This window comes from Brassica napus, chromosome C6 (assembly GCF_020379485.1).
Source record: "Brassica napus cultivar Da-Ae chromosome C6, Da-Ae, whole genome shotgun sequence".
Classification (NCBI taxonomy): Eukaryota; Viridiplantae; Streptophyta; class Magnoliopsida; order Brassicales; family Brassicaceae; genus Brassica; species Brassica napus.
In genome coordinates, this window is record NC_063449.1 from 33,393,636 (window position 1) to 33,421,091 (window position 27,456).

The window sequence follows — 27,456 nt, forward strand, 5'->3', positions numbered from 1 at the left end:
GATAATATAAATCTATGAAGCGAAAAGTTTAATTTTTTAAAAACTTTCTAAATTTGTGAAATGTTACAATATCTTTGAATAATGACAATAAAATAATATTTTACTAATCTTTATATATATAGTTACGATTTTAATAATGAATTAATAATCCAAATATATATATATATATAGAAGAAGATACAAATATATGTGAAAGTTTGAAACAATCTATTCAATGAAAAAATATACAGTAAACTTATTATGTTTTAAAAATTGATAGACACATATATATATTATAAATATATACCAATTTAGAATTGAAAACAAAATATTTACATAAATATAAATAAAAACGAAATCTAGTTAATGAACTATAATTGGTACTTTTAATTGTTAGCAAAATCTTTTTCTTTCCTTTCTTTTTTTTTTTTTTGATAATCCAGGGTTCCCCGCTTCGCGGGTCATTCCCTGGGTCCGGTCAGGCAGCGGGCCAGCTTTACCCGGGAGGTTTTTTCCTGAGCCCGAAAGTCCAGTACCCACTTTAGTGACAGGGATGAGCAATTCGCCTCCGACTGGCGTCGAACCCGGAAGCATGACAATTGGCCCCCAAGGCTCTAACCAGTAGAGCTGACTCTTTCCTTTCTTCGTTGGAGCTTATGATGACAAATGTTGAAAAGACACAAGTTATCTATCTTATTATTTTTTGACCAAGTCACATACGTGAACAAGGAAAACTGGCGGAGGAAGATAGCAATGAAGAGTGAAGACATGTAAAAAGCAATTGTAAATCTTGTTTTTATTATAGCTAGAATATTTTTTGCACTAAATAAACTATACGAATGTTTTATATTTGCATCTATCTTTGTGTTTTAATTATATGAATACTTAACGGAATTTAAGAAAATATTTACATGATTTTAACACTTATGACTTTATGAGAAGGTAGTTAAAGGTGAGTTAAGCTCAACGAAGATACATTAATTGGACAGAAAAATATAGCTTATGTAGCACAAAAGCGTGACTAGATAAAATGATCATGTTTAAGGTGGAAATCGTAATCCTTTGATGGAAATTTTGGTGTTACAGAGTAAGACTATATAAATCGTATTATGACAATTATATTTAGTGGTTTAGACGTGTCGGAATATCTCTAAGAAGCAATCCCACCAAATTTCATGTCAAATGTAGTGGATGTTTCCATAATTAATCAATGCATGCATGCCAAGAAAAAGCAATTGAGATGAATAAAAACAAAATAAGGGAATACGAAATCAGTATATGTTTTGGACATATAGAAAGATCTCGCATGCAAAAAGCCAACCCACAAAATGTTGCAAGAAACACTAATTGCATAGTAGGAAAAGAAAAAAAAAGGTTTTAACTTCTCTTTTCTTCAAGATAATTGAATGATTTTTATTGATTTACCTAACTGAATAAGTTTTTGAGTAATCATTAGTAACCAAAAATAAAGAAATTTGAGTAGAAATTTAATTCCCCCATTATCGTAAAATCATGTGAATCTATAATAAATAACATATCGGCTTTATATAGGCTTTAAGTAATGACTCATTCTTGGTCGAAAAATAATATATTTGAACCCATTTCTGGCTACAGGCTCTCTAAAGGCAACTGAAAAATATAGACAACTAGCTAAATAGCCTCTTATATTTGAACCTTATTTGTGTTACCACTGTTGATTGACTGTTGAACCTTATTTGTGCTACCATTGTTCCTCACGTTTTCTCGGTTAAAAGTTGTTGGATATTTTCACACGTTTAATTAACATTTTGGTTACCGAAGAAAATTGTTTTAATATATCTAATTTTTAAACATTTTTCAAGCATAAGTACATGAAAGAAGATTATCCCAAATATATCTAACTAGTATGTTTCAGCCCGTGTTCCGCACAGAATTTTTTCATTGATTTTTAGTAAAATACGCTTCTTTAGTTACACAAAATTAGTATTTATTTTACATAAAAAAATTTGAATAATAAAAGAATTTTTGTTTTAATTAGGAAAAAAATAATTGATTGTAACATGACATTTTAATTTATCTATTAGTAAAATATAGTTTTAAGAATATTGCATAATTTAGATATTATATGTGGTTGAACAAAATATGAAATATTATACTAATAATTTAATAAATGAATTTAACTAATTACTTGTTTTAATTTAATTTATTTTTTTTGTTTTACAAAATTCAAAATGACCTCAAGTATAACCAGACATGCATATATTATTATATTAAATTCTGTTCAAAATAGTCTTTTAGGGGTTGTAAAATTTGTTATTTAAGAATTTTTCAAGCAAAAATGTTTGCAGCAATAATTATTGTTTTAAGAGAAGAAATTATCGACCTATTAATCAAATTATGAGAATCATGTAGGTTGAGAGTCTCAGGTAGTTTGAAATCTCCCTTCTCTTCCTTTCTTTTTTAACCATTGTCAACTTTAATCGAGAACTCGTTTTTTTAAAAAAAATTAAGTAGAAAATCTCCTTGTAAGATTGAAGTCTCTCGATTTCAGTCGAACAGCTTTGGCCCGAGGAAAAAACTTATATACCACGTGAAGACGTGGTGGTAATAACGATTCCTCTGTAAGAAAGCTAAAAATAATTCAAAACTTTATAACAGAAGATAACTAAATGTTGATACTTAGCACTTTATCACTTACTCTTTTGCTAAACAACGAATACATGACTCGTCTACACCAACACCACTAACCAATGAACACCGATGGATTTCCAAAAGTCATCTATCATTTTCGCTTCATCTTCTCCAAAATCATTTTGTACACTTCAAAAAAGTTTTTAGGATAAGAAAAAATCAAACTGTACGAAAGATGAAAGCATCAGTTATTTGTGCAAGAAATGAAACTGTTTGTACTAATTCTATAAACAAATTTGTTTCGAAGTGATTCTAGAGTTCATTTAAAGTTGATGCAATGTAGGAGGTGGATATCGTGGCTGTAATGGTTGAGGCAGTTAACATAATTTGTTCTTTCTTTTTCGTTTTACCAAGAGAAGAAATAAACTGCCTTCTTTCGGTTTTTTTTTTTCCTTTTAGTAATTTGTTTTGGAAATAAAACATTATCTACGTGGCAGAATATGATTGGTCGAGTGATATAAAAGATTTGAACTCCATCCATATATATTGAGTACTCTATACTCTTAACAAAAAAACTGTTACTTTCATTTCAATTTATTTGCATGTTCACAAACTATGAAAAAAGTATTTTAATCTTTTTTTATTCTTTTTATGTTAGTAACTGTTCAACAAAGAGTATAATGATTTCCCGCTTTTTCTCATAGTTTGTGAACAAGCAAATAAATTAAGCTGGATTCAACCTTTTTTTTTACTATTTTATTTACTAAACAATTTTTTTCTTCACAGTTCATCTACTTTCAATTACTTTATTCATCAATTACACTTGAACTGTTTACAATATCATAAATATGTTTCATTTTTTTGTAACACTCATAAATATCTTTTATATTCCATTTGCTTTATAAAAATGGCATTTTAACATTTTTTATTTACAAAAAGAGTGTCATTTTAGAATTTTAATGCAACTTATATTTACTTTCATCTTGATATTAATTATAAACTGCATTGATCTTATAAAAGAATTTCTCAAATACTATTCATTAAATAAATGTAATTAATAAGAAAATAAATATACTTTAATCATTTTTTTAATTTATGTGAAAAATGTAAAAGTGACATTTTCAATTAAACGTAAGAAGTATTATAACAAATTTTAGTAAGTTTTAAGAAACTTTAATACGTGCACTAAAATTTTACAAACTTTTATAGGACATTAAAAATTTTGCGTGTTTATTTTTACTAAAACCCTAAATAATGAAATCTAAATTCCAAGCCTAAAGCAAAAAATAATTCAATTGATTTTTTTTTTAATTCGCCAGAGCTAATTTGTTACATAATTTTATAATGGACGAGAACAAGTTCTTTTCACCACATCAATAACCTGATATACGTATATAGAAAAAAATATGTGTAAAAATATTGAAAGAGAATGGGTAAATTTTTTTGCAGGTAAAAATGTTAAACACTATCAAATTGTTATTTTATAGAATAATATATTTTAGACAAAAAGATGAATTTTCAAAACAGATTATTTCTCTTGATTTCTGTATAGAAAAAATATATGACGACATCTTAATTAGCTGACAGACTCATTAATTTTCTTTTTATATTTTTATGCTAATTACCTTTAGTTTTTGTTATCAAATGAAAATATTTTGCAATAAAACTTTGAAAATATCCCTTTGGACTCCAACGGAAACGTGTAAACGAGAGCAAGTTTTTTGGTCGAAATGCTTAGAGTAGCTTTCCGCAAGTTAGTTTATTTTCGAAGGTTGGTTCATTTGGATCGCCACAGACACAGTCCATAGTTTGACAATTACAATTACTTTACTTTTTAAGAAAAAAATATAAGCGTTTCTTCTAACAAACGCATTGAAATAACGTTAGTGGTTAAAGTGGTATTATTAGTCTTAGAGTAATATGTTGAAGAGTCATACTTGTCTCTTCCTCATAGTGTTGTCGCACGTCCAACGTGTCTCCTTAGTGCATCCACTTATCATCACAATTCACAAACGGATCTAACATATCCTTTATCAAAGATCAATCAAGCCATCGGATGAATACTTTTTCTTTTGGTTAAAACATCGGATGAATACTTTTTCTTTTAGTTAAAACATCGGATGATTATTTAACATACGTAAAACCTATATATCATAAATTAGAGATCAAATAAGTATATATAAATCTGATAGGTGTTCATCAATCTTAATTTTTAACATGGATCTTGTACCAGAAATCAAACTAATTATTTGATTTATAGGAAACCCGATTTTTTTTTCAACTTATAACTAAACACCATTTGTGTTCAAAAAAACAAAAAAAAAATATAATAAACACCATTGAATTGCATGTACACCAGTACAGCTATTGCCTATTGAGGTATATACAAGCCATTAAATGAGATCCAATTTTGCAGAATTGTGTCTGCGTTCTTCAGACAATATGTCTATCTGGTCCGGAACGTTATTTTGTGTGGATTACAGTAAAACGTGCTAACGTGTACTATTAGCAAGAGAATACCAGTTTATAACTTGGGAGCATACTAAAAACATATATCTTTTAGCAAAAAAATACCAAAAACACCTTCAATGTATTATTACATTTTTTTCTTCAAAATGGAGTAACTTACTAGTTGATTTTTACTCCAATTATATTTTATTTTGAAATAAAAAATAGAATAATAAGTAAAAAAATGTATTGCTCTATTTTTGAAACAATCTTATTTTTACTCCATTATAATAAAATGGAAAGAATGAGATATTAGATTGAAAAAGAGTTTATTTCAAACTTATTTTGGAATGAAAAATACAGAGGAGAGTTTGAGATTATTTCAACTCCAAAAATTAGGTATGATCAGCTCAAAACATCTCTAAAAGTAATTTCATTATTTTATCTAGAAATTAGGTTAAAAGCTAATCTTTTTTTGAAACATAGTTAAAGCTAATTTTTTTTTATAAGGTAAAAAACTAATCTTTGTGTGTACATTCAAAAGAGGAGGAGAAAAGAAGAAATGGATCGGAGACAAGAAGATTCGCTCGTGGGCAAGCAAAGACGATAGAGAAATGAAATAAAGTCAGGAAAAAGGAGACAAAAGCAATTAAATATCCCAACTAACTCCCTCTTCTTCGTCTGCTCGTCATCGTTACTGTCTTACTGGGTCCTTACCCGACCCCTTACTGTCTTGCTGGGTCCTTACCCGACCCGTTTCTTTACCCTTTACCCGTTGAGAGAGTGACTTGGATAAAATAAAAGTATGAACTTTATGTAAAAGACTAAAAGGGTTTATTGTCTTCTTTTTAACCTTATAAGGAATATGTTTTCATCTTTTTAAACTAAACAAGGATTTTTTTGAGTTATTCTTAAGTTAATTCCCCAGAGTTAAACTAACCTAACCCGTAGGTTCACCAACCAATAAGATTTCGTTATTTTATATTTAATATCTTTAAAAAAAAAACAAAATATTGTCAAATTGTATTATATTTTTTAAATAAAAAACGTAAACATAAATAAAAATAATAGTAGTTGCAAAAAAAAATATTTTTAATACTGCCAATAAAACACTAAGCCATATATCATAAACCATAAATCTTTGGATAAACCCTAAACCCTTGGATAAATCCTAAATTTTTGAATTTAAAAAAAATATTTTTAACACATTCAGCAAAACACTAAACCCTAAATCCTAAACCCTAAAACCTTGGGTAGACCCTAAACCCTTGGATAAATTCTAAACCCTAAGATTTATCAAAGGGTTTAGGGTTTTGCTGACGGCATTAAATATATTTAAAAGGATTTTTTTTTGCAACTACTATTATTTTTTATTTATTTATATGTTTTTTATTTTAAAAATAATATAACTTGAATAATATTTTGCTGTTTTAAAAGATATTGAATATGAAATAACGAAATCTTATTGGTTGGTGAACTTATAGGCCGTTCAACCTAAGGGGTGAATCCAAAAATAACTCGTTTTTTTTATCAATAAATAAACAAGGGTTTATCTTCTGTCACAAAGCCAAAAATGCAAACTAATTCCATTATTTCTCTTTTTATCAAAACTAATTCCATTATTTTAAATGCAAACTTTGTAAGCACTAGTTCAGTAAGTTGGGGAAATTAATAGTGAACCTTGAGTCTTTATCACCAATGATACAACTTTCTTAAAATTATATAATATGGTAGTGATCATACGATCATATTTTGTTTGGTATGTTTAGTGATAAGAGTATTTGGTATTCTTCCATACCGTTCATACTGAATACTACTATCTCCTGTCATTTGCTGATAAATAGCAATATATTTGGAAAGAATAATTTCCAAGTTCAACCATACAATAAAACGACGAATGTTTGATCCAGTTGGTAAGGCTTCAAAGAGTAAGTAATAATTTCATGTAGTTTAACAATTCAAACGTATGTATTTTATAATGATTAAATTTGTAACATATAGTTTTCTAATCTAAAACAGTTTTGTGGCAAGAAGTGATCCATGTCGTGATTACATTTTTACGTGTTAGGAAAAATACATATCTTGTTTCCCTTGTTTTCACGTGGATATGCACATGTTTCAACCACATTTTACCAAATAACTCTCTCATGTGTAATATATTGCTGATCTTTCCAAGAAAAACAAAACAAACGAAAGAGAAAAATAAAAGCATACAAGCACCCATAACATTTTCGATGATTCTATTCCATAAGGATACAAAGGTATGTATACAGGTACGTAGGAAACTATACGACTATAAATAATTGAGGACAAATACAGATATTAATATTGGTGTAACCGTGTACATAATTATTGTGCGTGTGGATGTGCCTACGAAATAGGAGGTACTGTGGGTCTCACGGTTCGCGACTGCGCGTGGGGTTCGTCCCTACAAAATTAATTATTTAGCATAAACAATTAGGATCAAACAATTAGTAATATTTACAAAGAAATAAAAATATGTTTAACGAAATCTAGTAGTACTATAAGACTGTTAATTCCTGGAGATTACTGTACTCGCAATAATTAGCAACAATGCCATGCTGCCAAATAAATATGAAAAGAAAGGACAAACTGAAACCATTATAATGTCTAAGATAGTTAGTGCATATTGAGGGGGAATACAGTAATAAACGATTGTGTTTTTCCTATTTAATTTGAAATTTCTTTTTACTTATTTTCAGATTTAAAATGATTTTAGATACAATAAAAATAAAGAAAAATAATGATGGTTGCGTTAATGAGTAGTGGCGTGAGGGTTGTCATGTCAGCTTGAACAGGCAGAAAATAAAAGAATGTGGGAGGCAGCCTTTTCCCCTTTACATATTTTTAAGCTTTGTTCTTCATTCTCTACTTTTTTTTTTCTAAAGAACAGAATAGTACACAGTTAAAATCGCGGGCCCTTTGTTTAATCAATGATTTAGATTTAGTATTTAACAGCTTCATTCACATAGTTAAATTCTAGAAATTTTTACTTGCTAAGACACTATGTATCTTATGTATTACATAAAGAGGTATTTCCTGCTAGTAAGACACTTTATGTATGGTTATTGTCTTTTATGCCCTCAATATTGACCACACCAAGATAAGGTTAACCAGAGACACCTAACCAAGATTCTATTTTTATAATGTTTATCAACAATTCATTGTTCAGTCGGAAATTAAAAAACAAACCCAAACTACTTTTCACTTTCCTAAATCTCCAACCCTAATTTCTCAAAAATCTTTCTATTTCTTATCTCTCTCTTTGTCGACTTCGTCTGCGACACCGGAACCACGGCGACACAATGACGAAAAAGAAGGCGAAGAAGAAACCCACAGCGACACCGGAACCAGATCCACCGCAAGACGCATCAAGTTAGCATTTGTTCCTCCGCCGTTTCCTTTTTACATTCCGTAATTTGTAATTTTGATTGTCAAAATCGTGAGACTCCAGCGGCTAATTACCTTGCATGCTCCCAATTTCAGGGTCTTTGCAACCGGATCTACGTCTCCCGCCACGATTATTTGCGACTGATAGATTCCCAACCAAGCGTCTTAACATCTACTCTTCACCGGAGATCCTCCCCTTCCTTCGTCATGTTCTTAGAGATACGAAGGAGTTCCAAATCATTCGAGAGTCTTGTTTCGGAAAGCTTTTCGACATACCAGCCCGTCAATGTCCAGTATCTGCAAAGCTAATTCACTCGTTCCTCACTCGTCAGCTTCTCTGTCTACCCAAAAACACGCTTTGGTCTGTTTTTGGTGGGAACCCTCTCCGCTATGGTCTTCAAGGGTTTGGGACTGTGACTGGTCTGAATTGCGCCTCTTTCCCTGAAGGATATCACCCCGACATCGCAAAGTCAGTTGTTGCGGGGAAAGACGAAGTCTGGAAGAGACTTTTTGGGAAGAAGAAGATTGTAACGATTGCTGAACTTTGTCGGATGCTTGAAAAGGAGAAGAAAATGGATCATTGGAAGAAGATACGTATAGCTTTAATCATCATTGTCGACGGTGTTCTCATTGCTCACAAACAACAAGCACGCGCCACTCCTCGATATGTCATGATGCTTAAAAACCTCACAACTTTCTTTGCCTTTCCTTGGGGTAGAGAATCATTCTTGAAGACCATCTCATGCATGAAACCACCCAAAATCGGCCCTCAAAAACGGCCACGATCCTGTTTCTTGGCTGGTTCGCAAACTCAAGCAAAACTCTTTCAGACTTCAAGGCTTCCCTTTGACACTTCAATTGGTGGCATTTCGCGCCATCCCCCATTTGCTGTCTTTCATTCCTGCTCAACCCGACCAGCGTACACTGATGGACTTAGAAGATGGTTATCTACCACAACACAACTTCATCAATTCCCTCAATATCCGCCGTGTTGAATTCTCCTCGGATGTAAGTCATCATGTTATTATATCTTACTGCCTTACATGAAACATAAAATGATTATTTTACTTTTGTACGCTCCACTGTCTCAGCTTGCTGTCTCACCGATTATACCTATTGAAAGCCAACCGCAGTCTGGCTGGAGAGAGTGGTCCAATGACCCCAATGATGACTGTGTAATATACATGGAACAATTGATAGTTGATCATTTCACTTTCAAGAAAGGAATGTGGCCTGCTGGTGTCACAACCGAGCCTTTGCTTAAAAAGCCTAAAGATCGTGGTCATCGAAACGGGAAGGTTCCGACTCGGGTTAAGCAATCTCTCAAACCAAAGAAGGTCATCAAAAAGGAGACGTCTTCAAGGAAGCAAAGGCGCATCAGTTCGTACTTTACACGTTCAAGTGTCGCCGGTTTCACCAATACACAACTCTCGGAGATGGGGTTGAAACTTCAAAAGCAGATGAAGCAGATGAAGCAGCTGCACAAACTCTTGAAAAATAAATAAGAAGAAATCTCATCCAAGGCAAACATCTTTCCATACACTGATATCCCGTAACAAGAAGCCCGCGACATCTCATCAGGTTGGACAGGAAGCACCAATCGATCATGACCCTATTGACCACAACCACACCACTGTCCACACACCAACTGTCCACGACCCTATTGACCACAACCACACCACTGTCCACACATCCCCTGACCACAACTCAGACAACAATCACTCATGACGAGAATACCACCAACATGATTCCTGAGGACGACATCCAGACAACTCATGCTCCTGAGGAACCTAACCAGCCAACTGTTCCACCTCATCCTCTCAGACACCTCTCAAACCGACCAGAGCCGAACTCTGTTATCTATGATAAAAGTGATCACCCCAACAGCCCCGAGCTTCACCACATTCTCTTTCATGGTGTCAGGATATATGATCACATCTCCCCAGACCCACCTCTTTCCAACCCACCAATATTCGACTCTACAATTGGTCCATCCTCTGCGCCAGACATTCCTTTACGATTGTCACCACTTCCTTTTACACCACTTACCTCACCGGTTAAGAGTAATGATAGTGGTTTAGGTTTCCTCTGTCACGCAGCCACACCCAATGCTTTTGCAGCCACAGCATCAACCTCTCCACCGGTGATAGGACGTCCAACTTCTGCTGAGGAGGTATGTTTTTTGTCATCTCTTTGTCCACTTCCACACTCACATCACCACTGTATTTATCTTGTTAATTACATGTTTTTATAAAAATATTTCAGTCTCAGGGTTATGATGATGGAGTTATCGACCTCACACAGACAAAAGACCTGCCGAGGCACGTTCCATCTATGGAAGAGAACCATTTGGCCAATGAATTATTCAGATATCCACTTATTCCTGCTATATCCCTCATCACCCCACTCCCACAGATGGAATGGGACCTTTTCGAGAATATTCTTAAAGCAAACATTAACGTGTAAGTTTTACAAACACATAACCACTCTTATTACATGTTGACATAGTTCCTCATATGCTATCAATCCTTCTTGCATCACAGATACCATACTACCCGGTCTGAATTGGAACTTTCCAACAAATCTCTGCTCCAAATTACAAAACCAAAGCAATGGACAACAACCTATGTAAGTCCCGCTTTCTGATTCTTATTTCTTGTTCTCAAGGCTATTTTAAAACTCACGGTCATTTTTCACCAGCAAATGGAATTGCTTGTTCACATGCTCTCGGCGAGACACTCCGACATTCTACAGAGGAAACATGCAGCCTTCGCCCCACCCACTCTAGCAAAACTATTTTAGGAGAACTATGTCGATTTCAGCAAGTCTAGAAAGAAAAACACATTCAGTTGAGACGAGAATTTGGTCGACATTGTTCTCCTCCCTGGAAAGAAATGGATGGAAGATGTCCACACAATCTAAACGTCTATGATTTGGAACGACTCTCACTGGGTGGGCCTACCAATCAACCTTGACTTGGGGTTGGTTGAAATACTTGATCTTCTTCCTTCTTTGTACGGTGTCAGACGCGTGGCTAAGTTCATGAAGCCTTTGGTCGATTCGCTTCCTTGCGTTGTCAAAAAAGTCGCTATGTGTGAGCAGACCCAATTCCGTGGACTGAAGCCGTTTATGTGGAATCGCATTCCAGACCTGTACACCGACACTCGCTCCGGTGACTGCGGACCTGTCAGCATGAAGTTCCTAGAGATGCACGCCCATGGTGACCCACCCCCTCAGAGAGCAGCATCACAGACCGCATTGTGGACGACATACGCAAGCAGTACGCGATGGACATCTACAAAACCATTGTCCTGCCTTCTTATTATGATGGACGCTTCACTGATGCTTAGACGATATCAGCTATTTCCCTCCCCTTTTTTGTGTACTATTTGGGAGTTTCGGAATCTGCTTTTGTTGTAATGAAATGCTTGCCGGTCATGTATCTGGCAAAAACTTAACGCTCTCTCTCACTTTCAAACTCTATCTAAACTTTCTTATGTTTACTACTTACCTTCTTTTGTGTTTCTACACTTTAGAATAGAGTCACGACAATTGTGGATGAAGTATACATCTATGTTAGGTCCACATCCACAAACAGATTTTGAGGTTAATGTCCCAAACAGACCAAGAGGTTAATGTCGTAAATTTGATTTCGCAAATTTTTAAGCATCCATGTTAGGTCCACATCCACAAACAGACCAAGAGGTTAATGTCGCAAATTTGATTTCTTCGGATTGGTTCTGCTTAACCAACAAATCTGATGAAATTTTCTTTGGTTAATGTCGAACAAGAAACAAGCGGAACTCAAAAAAAAGTTTGTTTCTATTTAGTATCCTTACCAACAAAATCCCTAGCCAGATCCGATATCATATTCTCCATCTACGTCTTCATCCTGCTTCTAAAACTTTCTCAAACAAAATACGTAACACATGAGCTCATCCGCTTCTTCCTCACGATCCAACACAGGGAGACAAACAGCTGGCATCCCAACTACTTGTTGGTGTGGATCGAAGCTTACTACATACGGGGCTCTAACGAAGGAGAATCTCTTCCGAAGGTTTTACCAATGCCAAATAAGCGTATAGGTATGCTCCAAGCACTTTTGTTAACACACTGCTGCTAGTTCCTTGCCCCAATGTACTGGACTAGTCTTTTGTTGTAATTTTCAGAGGAAAACAGAGCACCACTTGTTCAAATGGGTTGACGAGGCCATTGTTGACGAGGTTAACATGGTAGATGCTAAACATAATCAGCTTAAGGAAGATGTAGACCCTTTCAAGATGTACACAAAACAAATCGACCAAGCCCTCCTTCAGATCAATAGGTTACTGGATGACAAAACTACTAGCTCTGGGACTAATGACAACTCAACTATAGCCACAGAAGATACTCTCCAGTCACCCAATCTAGCCTCGGATGCGAACAACTCTCGGTCCCAAGTGATCAATATTGCTGTTGCAGCCATTGCACTTGGAACAATGGCATGGCTTTACGCCAAGATCACTAACTAGTCCCAGAGCTAGTAGGTTTGTTAACTCTAACAAATGTATTATCAGATCCACCCTCTATTATCCTGCTTATGTTTTATGGACAACTCTTTTGCAACTATTTATTCTTAATGTCAAAACTCTCGTGTTTTGTAATATAACGCTATGTTCTATTAACGCTTTTAACACTTTAATCGTTGGATTCTTCATGCTCCTTTTATAGTTTTGTTATGTTTATCAGCTTCATCCTCTAATGCCCAACTCGTTAGCTGTAACACATGTATCATCAGACTCACACTCTATTATCCTGCTAATGTTTTATGGACAACAATTCTTACTCATTGTCCCTTTAGTAAGAACTGAACCTAAATAGATATGCAAACAAACATGTCCACATCCACAGTTAATATGACTTTGTGCATATCAAGTTCTCACTGACCTAATGAGTGTTCTTTTTAGTTCCTAACTTTAACACAATCCTTTTACAAATCTCTTTAACCAAAACAAGAAATGAAATCTTCACCCGAAAACTTTAACAATCAAACACACAACTTCATACCTATTAGTTATCAACTTCAGATAGTTTGCTCTTCAAACATAGATTCCCAAAAGAACTACAAGAACAACTAACATAAGTTGCAAAATACCGAGACTCGCCAAAATAGTTTTTGAGGCTCCAAAAAAAGGGTCATACGCAACATAACGACTGTAGTTCCAACCAACCAGCAAATGATCCACAAAACAAACACTCCTTCCCAATTAATCCGCATTCTTATCCGAAAAAAAACCTTCACCGTCACGCCTAGATAGGGTTGACGCAATTTGTGCGATTGTGCCCAAACCCTCCACACCTTCCACATCTGTTCTGCACCTGTTTCTTCTTTGGCACCTACAACAATACAAATACACCTTCAACCAAACATCAATTCAAACTAAAACATTTTCTATATACAAAACGTAACCTCACCCGTATCTCCCCCGTTGAAGGGATGCGTGTCTTGCGACGACATCCAACTTGCCTTTTTGTGATAGGAGGGTACAAAACCATGCTGCTAACTTCTTCAGGTATGTCAACATCCCTTGGGTCTTCCTCTGGACTGATCATCCCTGTATATGTCTCCCTCCACACCGATGTCTTGTACCAATGCCCACACAATGTCTCGTAAGGCACTCCAAGCCTATCCGCTGCCAAAGATTTTGATATGATCAAAATACTTACAACTACACTTTTTCTCAGCAAGCATTACCTTGTCTGATCTGCCAAATTTTCCAACGATCTGACTGGTCCAGCTATTCACAGCATTTATGGAGTTTCCTTTAACAGTGGCCATGTTTTTTGTCATCTCTTTGTCCACTTCCACACTCACAGCACCTCTGTGTTTCTCTGACTTTTTTTCTCCTCGCACTAAACCATCTCGTCATCATCCTCTGAATGAACTTTATCAACTCAACAATGTTCGCTCCCCTCCCTTCCAAAAGCGCTTTCCTCAGCTGCTCAGCAATATTGATAGTCATGATGTTATACCTTTCACCGGTGAAATTTGCTCTTGACCAACGAGCAACACCAATTTTTCCAAGATATACACCACACGCACTGTTAGTTGCTCGGATCTTCCCATAAAGTTCTTTGTAATCTCTAGGCATATACGACATCGCTGTAGCAGTCACCATTTGTGCTAAGTGTTTGCTAGAGAACCTTGAGTTCACACTCCTTGCCAAATGAACTATGCAAGCTCCATGCTTTGCTTGAGGATAAATCTTACTCACTGCATTGGCAATACATACGGCCCTGTCAGATATTATGGCAAGAGTAGGAGAATCCCCCAGAATCCTCTCAACTTTCTGCAAAAACCATGTCCACACATCCTCATCCTCACTGTCCACAACCGCAAATGCTAGAGAAAAGATCTGGAAATTAGCATCCTGACCACTAGCGGTTAACAAAACTCCTTTGTACTTGCCACTTAGATGTGTCTCATCTATCACCAAAACATGCCTTAGCTTCTTAAACCCACATATCGAAGCACCAAATGCAAAAAATAAGTACAGGAAACGTTCATCACCATCTTCATCTACATCTGTCTCCAAATCAGCAATTGTACAAGGATTTGCAAGGTTGAGCATGTGAAGATACTCAGGCAGCTTCAAGTAGGCGTCCTCATCGGAACCTCGCACACCCAATATCGCTTTTTCCTTTGCCCTATATCACTTCATGTATGAGGCATTTACACGGGGGTCCTTCAAAAGAAGTTTCTGCAAATCACGAGCCACTGGTGCCTTCTCCGGGTTCCCGAACTTTGCCTTGTACACAGCTGCAATAACACGAGATGTTGCTCTAGTCTTGTAGTCCTGTCGAAATTCAATGGGGCAGATATGATCAAGCTGCGCCTTTCTTATCTCGTAGTAACCACACCCCCTAATTTCATGTGCTGTTACACGCCAATCACACCTTTCATCTGGACACTCCACCACAAAAGAACCAATTTTCGTCCTTGTCTGAGTGAACTTGAACTGTTTCTTTATTGCATAAATTGCTAGAGCAATCTGACAATTCTGCTTACTACCAAACACTTTTCCCACAACTATTTGGCCGTCTTTTACATCAACATCCATGTCAGGAATTTCTGCAGCATTGTATTCTGTATCATCAAACATTGGGGGGATGTCAAATTCCTCGTCATCAATATCTGCAAGCTTACGTGTAGGTTGAGCGCTCATGTTTCCACCTCCAGCATCCTCACTCCCAGCTCCCATCCAAGGATTATAATCCTCTGGCTTCATCACATTTGCTTTCGTTTCACCTCCGCCTTAGCCACCAACTTCAACATAGTGGTCAAAATAACTTCCGGTATCACAAAAATATGATCTAGGGCCTGACTTTTTCTTTAGCCCTTCAACAATCTCATCCTCGTTGAAAACAAGATCAACAGCATTGGAACCGCCATAGTCGCCAGCTAACAGCGGTTTCCAAAACTCCTCGTCATAACCTCTTGGCCTCACTTCTATCTCCTCCAAATCTTCTTCCAAAGTTCCTTCCGCCTCTGTCCCGGCACTGAAACAACTGTCAGCCACATCCTTGCAGCTTTCTCCTTCATGACTTTCCCCCATTAATTTATCTTCGACTTTCTCTACTTCCTGTACAAAATCAACATCATCAGCAAGGTTTATGACCTTCGTTTTTGAAGCAGAAGAAGACACGTACCCCTTTTTCGAAGACCTTGAAGAAAACTTCACCGCATCTGGTGACACAAACCCCATACCAGAATCATCCACAACATCAGTGTCCACAAACTGATGTTTCGCTTCGAACCGAGCAAACAAATTCATCCCACCTTTCACTTTCAGGTGTTGGCAGAAATACTTCACAGCACCATCACTTGTAACCAGCACCGGTGGGGTCCTAATCCCAGTTGCAAGCTCCAAACTTGTTGGTGGCCAGTAGCTCAACGTAACACCGAACCGCGCTTCATCCATTCTAAACTCACAGAGCACATTTCTTTCAAGTTCCTCGCAACCAATACCCTCGTACACCGGCACCATACGACCCATCCGGCTTCTAAATGATAAAATCTCGTTTACCTCCATCTCCACACACCCAGTCTCCCTTAGAACCAAACATTGCTCGTCCATCGCTCCAAACCAGTTTCTTTAAGGATTTAACATTTTACGTCACAAGTTAGCAATCTTAAGGATTTCAGAGATCTATATGAATCTCAAGATAAATCTTATCTCCTCTACAAAAAATTCACCTTTCTCCTACAACAAGCTGCAGCTCGTTCCTCACGCCGAAAGCAACGACACACAAGCATTTATTACAAAACTTACTTCTTTCAAACATAACAGCCCCCCACCATTAGATCGTGATCCATCCAACGGCTGTTATGTCTCCCTCTATCCTATAAATCAACCTTAATAACTCTTCTAAGGAAACATAATTGGTCCCCACAATATAGACAACATTTTAAATTAAAAATATGCAACCATCCTCTAGTTTCCCTTAACCAAGCGCGAGGGGTACCGCTGTAAAACCACATGGGGGTGGAAGAGGACAATGTGTCCCTCCAGTGGGAAGTGTCTTATCTTGACAAAAAAGAGAACAATGTGTCTGAGAAGGTAACGCACTCTAAAGTCTATCACATGTTATTTTAATTGTTCTAAAATGGTAAGAGCACCATTAACCCATGCACGGTTTCATAGGTAGGTTTTTGAATTTTTCTTTTTCTTTTGTCTGATAAAAAAAATTAATTAAAAGGTAACCAATCGCGGGCCGCCACGTGTCGGTAGGACCCGCGAACAGTCCAAAAACCACCCAAGATTCGACCTTTACAGAAGAGGAGAAAGAGACGGTTCTTAAAAAGTGAGTGGGACCCACTAATTTTTTAATTATTCTTTTGCTAAAACCGATGTCTAAGAGCCAGGGTTAATGGTGCTCTGAAGACTGCTATTTTCTGGCTCAACTTGTCTTTACGTCTAGGGGTACACTAATCAAATATCTAAGTTTTTAGAAATATATGTGGTCCATTTTTTTGTCAGAAGAAGCAATTATTCGATTCGATTTGATCCACAGCTATCTGGATATCAAATTTTTTTTATATTTTTAACTGATATCCGATTTGATCCGTATAAATAAAATAATATATAAATAAAACATAAAATTCAAAATAATATTATTTATTTTTAAAACTTTAATAGCTAAAACAATAACTTTAAAATAAAAATATTGTAAAACTTACATAATATATAATAATTATCTAATTTTATATATAATTATGTAAATATATGTATATTTCAGATCAAATCGGATATTTGTCTCTAAAAATAATAGTATTTGTAATTTGCTTTGTTTTTCATGTGTATTGCATATTAGCATATGTTTAGCTTCGTAGAATTATAGATATCCTTTTCTTTGTTTGAATCGAAAATCGTATCAAAATTTACGTATATTTTATCTAGCGTTATTAGGTCTAACCAGGAATGCCAATGAGTAATTCAGTTTGATTTATTGTGAAAAGTTTGATGTTGTAGACATGAGGAGGTATATAATGAACTAACAGTCTTATCATTCTATGAAATAAAAATTGATGAAAAGTTAGAAATCTAAGTAAACAGCAAAAAATAATTTGAAGTGCATATGAAGTTAAAATGGAAGTTAAAAAAAAGTGAAGTTAAAATATTTCTTAAGTTTCGACTTTAGAACACATGTCCTTCATTATGAGGTACACCAAATTTGTTACAAATTCAACTACAAAAAGCTGGCATAAGAAACCGAAAGCGATTTATTACAGTGATCATGATAGTGTAATAAGTACATATTGAATTTTTTGACCTAAAATTCAAAAAACACAATCGTTTAGCAATTAAAAGGTTTTTGATCTGCATTAGTAAAATATCTTTGATTTTAGTATCATCTGAATAAAGTTAGGTAAATTTAAATTTAAAAATTAGGTAAAATTGTTATGGTTAAATCATTTTTACTTTTCAGAAATATATATATTTTACTACTGCAACTTTTCACACACACACACACATATATATATCTTAACTTTTTTAATAACTGAACAATACAGAGAAATACTCACACACATATAACCAAAATAACCTATTTGATCATACGGTCTCTCTTTGGTTGAACGTTAATTAGATTGAACTGGAAAGAGTGTTTTGTGTATAGAAATTTTACCCTTTACAGGATCACTAGCTCAAAAATTATAATTTAGAGCCAAAAACGTATTAATTAGATCGTTGAAAGATAGGGTAATGGAATTAATTAGCAGTGATGATGTTACGCCTTTTTTTTGTCATCCGATGATGTTACGCTTTCTGTCTAGCTTGCTGAAAAGTTTTGAGGAAATAGTGAAACCGAGTTGTGTAAACGGTTATTGCGTTCGCTCCATGGACAGCAGACATTTGATCGCACCACAGTTTTCCTGAGAATTTGATCATACTTTGTAATCAATAGCGAAGTAGCAATATATATCAAAGTTCAAAATATATAAGTCAAGGATGACATGCCTTCAAAACTTCCATTACATATAACAAGTCTTTTTTTTTTTGTATTGTAAAAGAACATATAACAAGTCTTGTTATGACCGGAAATGATAAACGTCATTAATGTACATAAATCCATTTTATTCAATATTTTTAATGCTAATTTATTACGATATAACAATTTTGAAAATGATTACATGTATTATTTTACAATCAATAGTTCTATCTACTTTAAAAAGGTTTACATTTGAGTACACCAACTCGATCCACCTTATGAAAATCCACGTCTAACTAATTTTATTTGCATCATGTTAAAAATTTCATATAAATCATTCATCTATTAACCTGTATAATTATTTAATATATAAATCATTTAGATTCAAAATCCTGATTTTATAATGTTTAAACATTAATAAACCGTCATTCAAACAATTTTATTAAAGGGCTTCCACATTTTTATTCAATATTTCAGTTTGTTATAAGTTTATAACAATATACAGATGTCATATTACAATTTCTCAAGCGTGGTCCACAGCCAAGGGGGAATGAGATAGCTATCTACCTATATTTATATCTCCACAACCTCACTCCTTTCCCTCAATCAAACACACTCATTCCTTCTCCATCGTCGTCTGATTCAAAGGTCAGTTCCAATGGCTGATAACACCGACCGGAGAGCGATATGGGGAGTTCCGGAGAAGCTTCAGCTTCACATAGCGATGCTCACGTTGCAGTTCGGTTACGCTGGATTCCATGTGGTCTCGAGAGCTGCTCTTAACATGGGAATCAGCAAACTCGTCTTCCCTGTTTATCGTAACATCATTGCCTTGCTTCTTCTCCTTCCCTTCGCTTACTTCCTCGAAAAGTAACATTTCTTAAAACTCTTTTCTTGTTAGTTGCTTGTGATTAACAAACAATTTAGTAAACTAATTCACATACTTATTTTATTTAGGAAGGAGAGACCAGCGATTACACTCAATTTTCTCATTCAGTTCTTCTTTCTAGCACTCATCGGGTATATATAATATATATACTCCTCACTTTGTATTTTCAATAACAAAATTGGAGTAGTAATTAATATATTAGTGACTTATTACACGACACAGAATAACAGCGAACCAAGGGTTTTACTTGTTGGGACTGGACTACACTTCACCAACATTTGCTTCTTCCATGCAAAATTCTGTTCCCGCCATTACCTTTCTCATGGCTGCTCTTCTCAGGTATTGATCCATCTGTCATCGCGTTTCAATTATGAAAAAAACAAGATATAATTTAAAACTCCTGGCCAGCTATAAGTCTATAACGAACTACTTTAATAATTTCGTTTTGACTTTTCAACGTGTAGAAGAATGAAACCTACCATTAGTGGACATAATATTATTATTCTTTTATAAGATTTAGTGGACATAATATTTTTTTTTTGGTAAGATGTTAACATTAGTGGACATAATATTATACGTAGAGATAACATTGAATGCCTATTGATAATAAGTTATAACTAATGTGATCACAACAGCAATGACACTGTTTATATGTTATGTACGTAAAAACAAACCAGGATTGAGAAAGTTAGAATAAACCGAAGAGACGGTATCTCCAAGGTCTTAGGAACAGCTCTTTGCGTCGCCGGAGCTTCCGTCATCACTCTCTACAAGGGTCCAACCATCTACACTCCGACTAGCCACCTCCACGCTCACCTCCTCACCACCAACTCCGCTATCTTAGCGCCGCTTGGAGACGCCGCGCCAAAAAATTGGACTCTTGGCTGCCTCTACCTAATAGGTCACTGTCTCTCGTGGTCCGGCTGGCTCGTGTTTCAAGCTCCGGTTCTTAAATCTTATCCGGCGAGGCTCTCGGTTACGTCTTACACCCTTTTGTTCGGAATCATCCAGTTCGTGATCATAGCTGCTTTCTGTGAAAGAGATTCTCAGGCTTGGGCTTTTCACTCCGGTTGGGAGCTTTTCACCATCCTCTACGCAGTTAAGTTTCTTTTTACCTTTTCACTATTTATTAATTATTGTTATATCCGTTCTTTTAAAAAAATCTACTATTTCTACTATTAAAAATACATTAAATCGCTTATAATACATCATTTTAGGTTATCAAATCTAAAACTTTAAACCAATAGTAATTTAATGAATTCAATTATTTTTTAAAATTTTATTATTAACTTTTTCAAAAAATTATTGTTAGCTAATAAAAACTTATTAGAAAACATAAAACCATCTTTGTCCAACAATTGTTTTCTTTAAAAAAATTATTTTAATATAATACAAAGAGTGTATATTTCGATCTTGACCCTACTGTTTTCTTTGCCAAAATGTGAACTCATTTGACGGAAATAGCAAATATATACAATTGAACTGGAATTTAAAGCCGCTTCACAAAGCAAAATTCACTCTAAAAAACCCCAAAAAATTTAAAACATCTTTAGCTTCAACTCTAGGTTTAATCAAATTCTACTGAATAAGAGTATAGCTAGACAAAGAAGATCATCACATCAGCTATTGGCCCTATTGTTTTAAATTTGTCTATTTGGCCCTCACATTGTGTTGTTTTCAGGGAATAGTGGCGTCTGGAATCGCGTTTGCGGTTCAGATTTGGTGTATTGACAGAGGGGGTCCAGTTTTCGTTGCGGTTTACCAACCTGTTCAGACTTTGGTTGTTGCGATTATGGCTTCGATTGCGTTAGGCGAAGAGTTTTACTTGGGCGGGTATGTAAAACTAATTAACAATATAAACCGGGGCTTTCCAATAATTTCAATAAAATAGAATGACTAAACGAAATAATTTAAACTGTTTTAACCACGTGGCAGGATTATTGGAGCTGTGCTGATCATAGCGGGACTCTACTTTGTGTTGTATGGTAAGAGCGAAGAGAGGAAGTTTGCAGCTCTTGAGAAGGCAATGATCCAGTCCTCAGCGGAGCATGTTATCGAGCGTGCACCCGTTTCTCGCGGCTCCGTCAAGTCGTCCATCACAGCTCCACTGCTCCATCAATCAACGGACAACGTTTGACTTGTCGAGTGTCTCTCTATCTAATAATTACAACGCCATTACCCAATGGTGTGCCGTTGTGTTTTATGGCTTTTGTGTCTGCTTTTTTTTTTTTAGTTTTTTTTCTTAATATTAATTACCTAAGAAAGGGTTTTGAGGAGGGAAAAGAAGTAGATGAGACATCATTGTTCATGAGGATGGTGGTGAAGATGACAATGATCCTGATGGTGATGATGAAGACTATGTGGAAGCTTGGCTTTTGGACCTTTCAATATATTATATTATGCTGTTATATTAGTGCCACTTTGTTACATTTCTTGTGGTTTTTATTTCGCTTTTCTATCATCAAAAGAATGTTATAATTTGCATTTATGGTTTATACGTTTGATCACTGTCAGGATATTCAAAACTGATATACAAAAATCTTGAACCGAATTTAAACCAAATGAACAATTGTTCAAAGTGAACTAGTTTTTTATATATCATATTTTATTCTCTTAATATACAGAATCTTTATTAAGAGCAAGTGCATCAATAGGAATTTTAGAATGGTCCTTAGAGTATTTAATTAGTTTATGTAGTTTAGGACTTTGGTTAAGGACTTTTGTTAAAATGTTGATTATGGGTGGGACTTTTGATAAGTCCTTAGGTTTTTTAAATTTTTTTTTAACTAGTTTTTAAAATTACAAACATTTTATTAATGGAAAAAAAATACAAAGTTGAGAAATTAAAACACATACAATTTATTCATAGAAACTTAAAATTACATATTATTCGGAAGATGTCCAAATTTAGCCCATATATTTTCAATCAAATCGTCTTTTAAGTTTTCATGGATTTGTCTATTCCGAAGCCTCGTTCGACGATCCATTGTAGTGCCGACATTTTCACTGATATTCGAAGGCATGTTGACGGTAAATGTATCCGGAACTTCTCTTGGTTGAAACTCAAATTTGTTATACTGAGTGAATGATGCCCGTTCATCTTCGACAATCATATTATGGAGTATGATACATGCTCTCATAACATTTCCTATTTTCTCTTTATCCCATAACTTTGACGGATTTTTGACAACGGCAAATCTAGCTTGAAGGACTCCGAAGGCACGCTCGACATCTTTTCGAACTGATTCTTGGGTTTGAGCAAATAATGAATGCTTCTGATTTTGTGGTAGTCGGATAGATTGAATAAAAGCCGCCCATTTCGGATAAATACCATCAGTGAGATAATATCCGAAATGGTACTGATTATCATTAACATAGAAGTTTACTTGTGGCGCGATGCCATTAATAATGTCGTCAAAAACAGGTGATCGATCAAGAATATTTAGATCGTTCATAGTACCTGGTGCTCCAAAAAACGCGTGCCATATCCAGAGGTCATACGAAGCTACCGCCTCCAACACAATTGTCGGTTTTCCGGTTCCTCGTGAGTACATTCCTTTCCAAGCCGGGGGACAATTCTTCCACTCCCAATGCATACAGTCGATGCTTCCAAGCATCCCCGGAAATCCACGTTGTTCTCCGATATGTAGTAGTCTTTGCAGATCCTCCTGTGTTGGACGTCGTAGATATTCTTCGCCAAACAAGGTTATTATTCTGGCGGTAAATTTGTGCAAACATTTTCGAGCTGTTGATTCGCCTAGACGGATATATTCGTCCACCGAGTCCGCCGCAGCACCGTATGCCAATTGTCGAATTGCTGCAGTACATTTTTGTAGAGGTGTTAGACTTGTCCGTCCGGTACAATCTTCTGATAGTCGAAAATACGGAATCTCTGTGGAGAAACGATTCACAATACGCAGGAACAAACTTTTGTTCATTCGAAACCGTCGGCGGAAAAGAGCGGGAGAGTAAGTTGGATTGTCGGCAAAATAATCATTCCAAAGCAAGGTGTGGCCTTCTTCCCGGTGTCTCTCATGAACATTACGGCGTTGTCTATCTTCTGGTTCTTGTACGAGAGCACAATTGTTATAAAATTCTTCATAAGGAGTATCAAGATCGATCTCATCATCATCATCTTTATGATAATGATAATGTGATGAAGAAGCCATTATAAATTATTGAGAAGTGGTTGTGATTGTTTTAGAAGTGTTGTGACTCTGTAATTGAAAGACATGTTATATTTATAGCTATACAATATGTGAACCAAACACGTTTTCTCATATTACAACTAATTTTAGTTATTTGAATAGGCATATGTAAAAACACGTTTTCTCAATATTACAACTACTTTGTAGTTGGGAGAGTAGGTACATGATCATACATTTTCGATAATCATACATTTTCGATAAACATACATTTGCAATAATCCTACATACGAGCAGCTACTCCGATGGCTATTATCACTAACACAACAACCAGAACACCTAGAACTAGTTCAAACCCATTACCAAATCTAGATTTCTTTCTACCTAAGTCACAGACAATGCTCTCCAACCTAACCAATTTCTGCTCCATATCAAATTGAACTTCCTTTAACTCCCGCAGCTCGGTCTCCTCGTAACCGACGAATGAAAGAGAATCTACCTTATCAGTGAGGAGGGTCACTTGTGCACCAATGGCTTTGATCTCCTCTGTAGCCGCGACGTCCCACCACTTGTAGACATGGCAGTCTCCGTCCTGTTTGTTCTTGCAGGTGTAGAACCTTCTCCCCGGGTCAGTTCTTGTGTAAGAAGTGGCTACAAGTGGCTCGCCACCACAGTAGCACTCCTTGGGGAAGCCAAACTCCACTTCAGGCTGCGGAGGGTACTGATGGCGTGCGGCTTCGATCTGAGCTTGGTCCAGCTGGATATACATCTCTGTAGAGCTGTTTCCACTGTCTGCTGAACCTCCTAAACCGTAATCCTCCGACTCAGACGTCTGCGTGTACGAATAATCCAAACCCATGGCCTGAGAATAATCAAAACATAACACATTAGACAGAGAATATAATTTAAAAACAGAACATAGAACACATGTCACAGCACACATTAAACCGAAACTAATTCTTAGAATTAAACACAAAGGATAACTTGAAACACCAACAAAACACATAGAACACAAGCCACAGCTTCTCCTCCAACACTAGACGCATGACACAAACATAGACTCTTAGGATTTAAAACTAGGAAAATTCGGCCAACAGCATGTTCTTCACATTTTCTTCCCTCTCGGTTGGCTCCTTCTTAGCAAGGAGAGTGTCTAAAATGGCCAGCTTCGAGAGCCTCTCCTTCTTCGCCAAATCCTCCATCTTGAGCTCATGGACGCTCTTAAAGTCCTCGACAGCCATCCCCTTCCTAGAATTCCTTCTTGCTTTCGCAGCTTTGATACCTTCAGGACGGGGCTCTTCCTCACCAACGTTACTGCTTGATGCTTGGGAACCAACCTCAGCAGTCTTTCTCTTCTCACCGCCAGACTTTGGAGTGTTCAGGCTCAGCCACTTCTGTTCGTATCTCAGAAGACACCATGTATGGTCCAAGGTGAACTTGGAGCCGTGATCCGCAAAGTAGATCTCATGAGCTTTTTTCACTAAGTCGTTGTCATTCTGACCGCTACTTTGAAGCCTCTCCGCAGCTGCGTATGCTGCACAATACTTGTTTGTATCCCCATTGAGTTTATGCCATCTCTGCTTACAATGCTCGCCATCTCTCTTCTCATGATGAGCTGCTGAAAAGTAATCTCCTACGCGTTTCCAGAAATTCCGGCACTTCTGTTCAGTGCCGACAACAACATCTTTTGATATGTTTAGCCAGGCACTGATCAGGACCTCGTCATCAACAGGATTCCATTTCTTTCTCACCATCCGCTCCACTGGTGTCTCCACTGGTGGGTTATCAGGCTGGGATGGAGCTTCAGTCTGTTGTGAACTGAAAGGGGGAATTTGAGAGGCTCCAAGGTTGAGACTATAAGGAAAACTTTCATAAGAAAAGTTTCCCTGAGCATTATTTCCTGACACGCTATGAAGGAAATCTACATAACCAGGGTACTGGTTACCTGGAATCATGGCAACAAGGACAGAGAAGAGACTGATACTACCACAGAGATTTTTTTTCGTAAAAAATTAAGAAAGAAGATTAGGAGATACTAAAGCTCAACCATATTATATATGATTAAATAGGACAAACATAACCAGGTAATAACTCCATAACACCTAACCATTATCTACCTAAGTCTAATCAACACTTATTACAAAACTACAAGTACATAGCTATTAACTCTAGTTCACAATGTCGAAATCAAGTTTCGTTAACTACACTACAAGCAGACCACGATATTTTAAAAGTTACTTCCTAACAGAACTACAAAACTATCAAGTTTCGTTAATGTTTTTATCAGAAATATAATACTTACTTCCTAACTGACCTAGAATATTGTTTTGAGACAAGTACAACCTATCAAGTTTGATGAGAAGCAATAAATGATAGCATCGTTCTCTAATGGCACACAAGAAACCATAGCATCACAATCTATCAACGAAACTATAGCAAGTAAAACAATGCAAAGGAACATTCAACTTAACCCACATTCGATACTTCATATTGACGATTCTTTGTTTCTCAAGAAACTATAGCAACTAAACACACATTCGATACTATATTGACGATTCTTTGTTCACAACACAGATTCAGAGGATATACAACACGAAAACAAAACCCAATCATCCAAACAAAATCGATTGTTGGTCTAAACTAAACCCAGATTGTTGGTCTAAACTAAAACCAGATTTCGATTCAGACGGTTAGGTTCAGAGGAGGTACTAAACGAAATCAGGACTGATTTAATCTAACATGCAGATTCGATTGTTGGTCTAAACTAAACCCAGATTTCGATTTAGATATTAAACTATAAACAGATTCGATTTAAGGATTACACACAACACAGATTCGAAATCAGGATCCTAACGAAGAAGATACATACCTTCTTCAAATTAATCTACGGAGAATCCGATGATATCGAAGCTGAACAGAGATTGGGGAGAGATTAGGGAGATATATGGAGAGATTCCGAGAGAAGTCGCCGTGATTGGAGAGATGTGCGACGAACCCTATCGCCAAATAAATCGTCGTCGAGAGAGGATCGGGAGAGGAAGAGTTCAGGTGTGTTGAAGAATGTCGTGTTTTGCCCTAACCGTCTCCCTTCTCACCGCGACACGTGCCACTAAGGACGCCCATCGAACAGATCTAAGTTAACATCCGTTTGTTTTGATTTTGAGCCTTTTGATTTATTTTTAAACCCAAAAACACTAAGGACTGGGCGTCGATGCTGATGCTCTAAGAACATTAATTATTGACTATATATACTTCATAACCAGAGACGCTGTGCATAAGCGAGTTTGGCATGGAACCAAATGCTAGTGGACTATGTAGACTCAAGATTTGGCGTTTGCATCGACTACTAGGTGGAGACCAAATACATAGGCCGAAGATAACACAACTGGAAAGATACAACACAACAAACAAAACAAAATATAATAGTAAAGCCTACGGGAAACAGAGACACATGCAATCTTAACATTGACCGTTACACAACGTAAGATCATCACGTTTTCTTTA

At 36.0% G+C, this 27,456-nt stretch overlaps 5 protein-coding genes across 5 annotated transcripts; 2 read left to right on the top strand and 3 right to left on the bottom strand.

Moving 5' to 3' along the window:
• Positions 1–8,363: 8,363 nt before the first annotated feature.
• LOC125588491 lies at positions 8,364–9,953 on the top strand. The gene is made up of 3 exons (XM_048759858.1): positions 8,364–8,433; positions 8,545–9,338; positions 9,540–9,953. The coding sequence occupies exons 1-3, from the start codon at positions 8,364–8,366 to the stop codon at positions 9,951–9,953; spliced, it is 1,278 nt and encodes a 425-aa protein (XP_048615815.1).
• A 3,784-nt stretch (positions 9,954–13,737) lies between these two features.
• Positions 13,738–15,716, bottom strand: LOC106355724. Its single transcript, XM_013795622.1, has 4 exons — positions 15,200–15,716; positions 14,303–15,103; positions 13,903–14,120; positions 13,738–13,824 (listed from the first exon to the last, which is right to left on the bottom strand). The coding sequence occupies exons 1-4, from the start codon at positions 15,714–15,716 to the stop codon at positions 13,738–13,740; spliced, it is 1,623 nt and encodes a 540-aa protein (XP_013651076.1).
• Positions 15,717–19,510: 3,794 nt separating this feature from the next.
• Positions 19,511–22,291, top strand: LOC106355722 (protein WALLS ARE THIN 1-like). The gene is made up of 6 exons (XM_048759998.1): positions 19,511–19,788; positions 19,876–19,938; positions 20,030–20,146; positions 20,485–20,905; positions 21,489–21,640; positions 21,743–22,291. The coding sequence occupies exons 1-6, from the start codon at positions 19,577–19,579 to the stop codon at positions 21,942–21,944; spliced, it is 1,167 nt and encodes a 388-aa protein (XP_048615955.1). The 5' UTR covers positions 19,511–19,576; the 3' UTR covers positions 21,945–22,291.
• Positions 22,292–24,232: 1,941 nt separating this feature from the next.
• LOC106369436 (uncharacterized protein At4g04775-like) lies at positions 24,233–27,078 on the bottom strand. The gene is made up of 2 exons (XM_048759999.1): positions 26,822–27,078; positions 24,233–24,814 (listed from the first exon to the last, which is right to left on the bottom strand). The coding sequence occupies exon 2, from the start codon at positions 24,809–24,811 to the stop codon at positions 24,236–24,238; it is 576 nt and encodes a 191-aa protein (XP_048615956.1). The 5' UTR covers positions 24,812–24,814; positions 26,822–27,078; the 3' UTR covers positions 24,233–24,235.
• LOC106355720 (glutathione S-transferase T3-like) lies at positions 25,029–25,907 on the bottom strand. The gene has a single exon (XM_048759859.1). The coding sequence runs from the start codon at positions 25,905–25,907 to the stop codon at positions 25,029–25,031; it is 879 nt and encodes a 292-aa protein (XP_048615816.1).
• Positions 27,079–27,456: the final 378 nt, after the last annotated feature.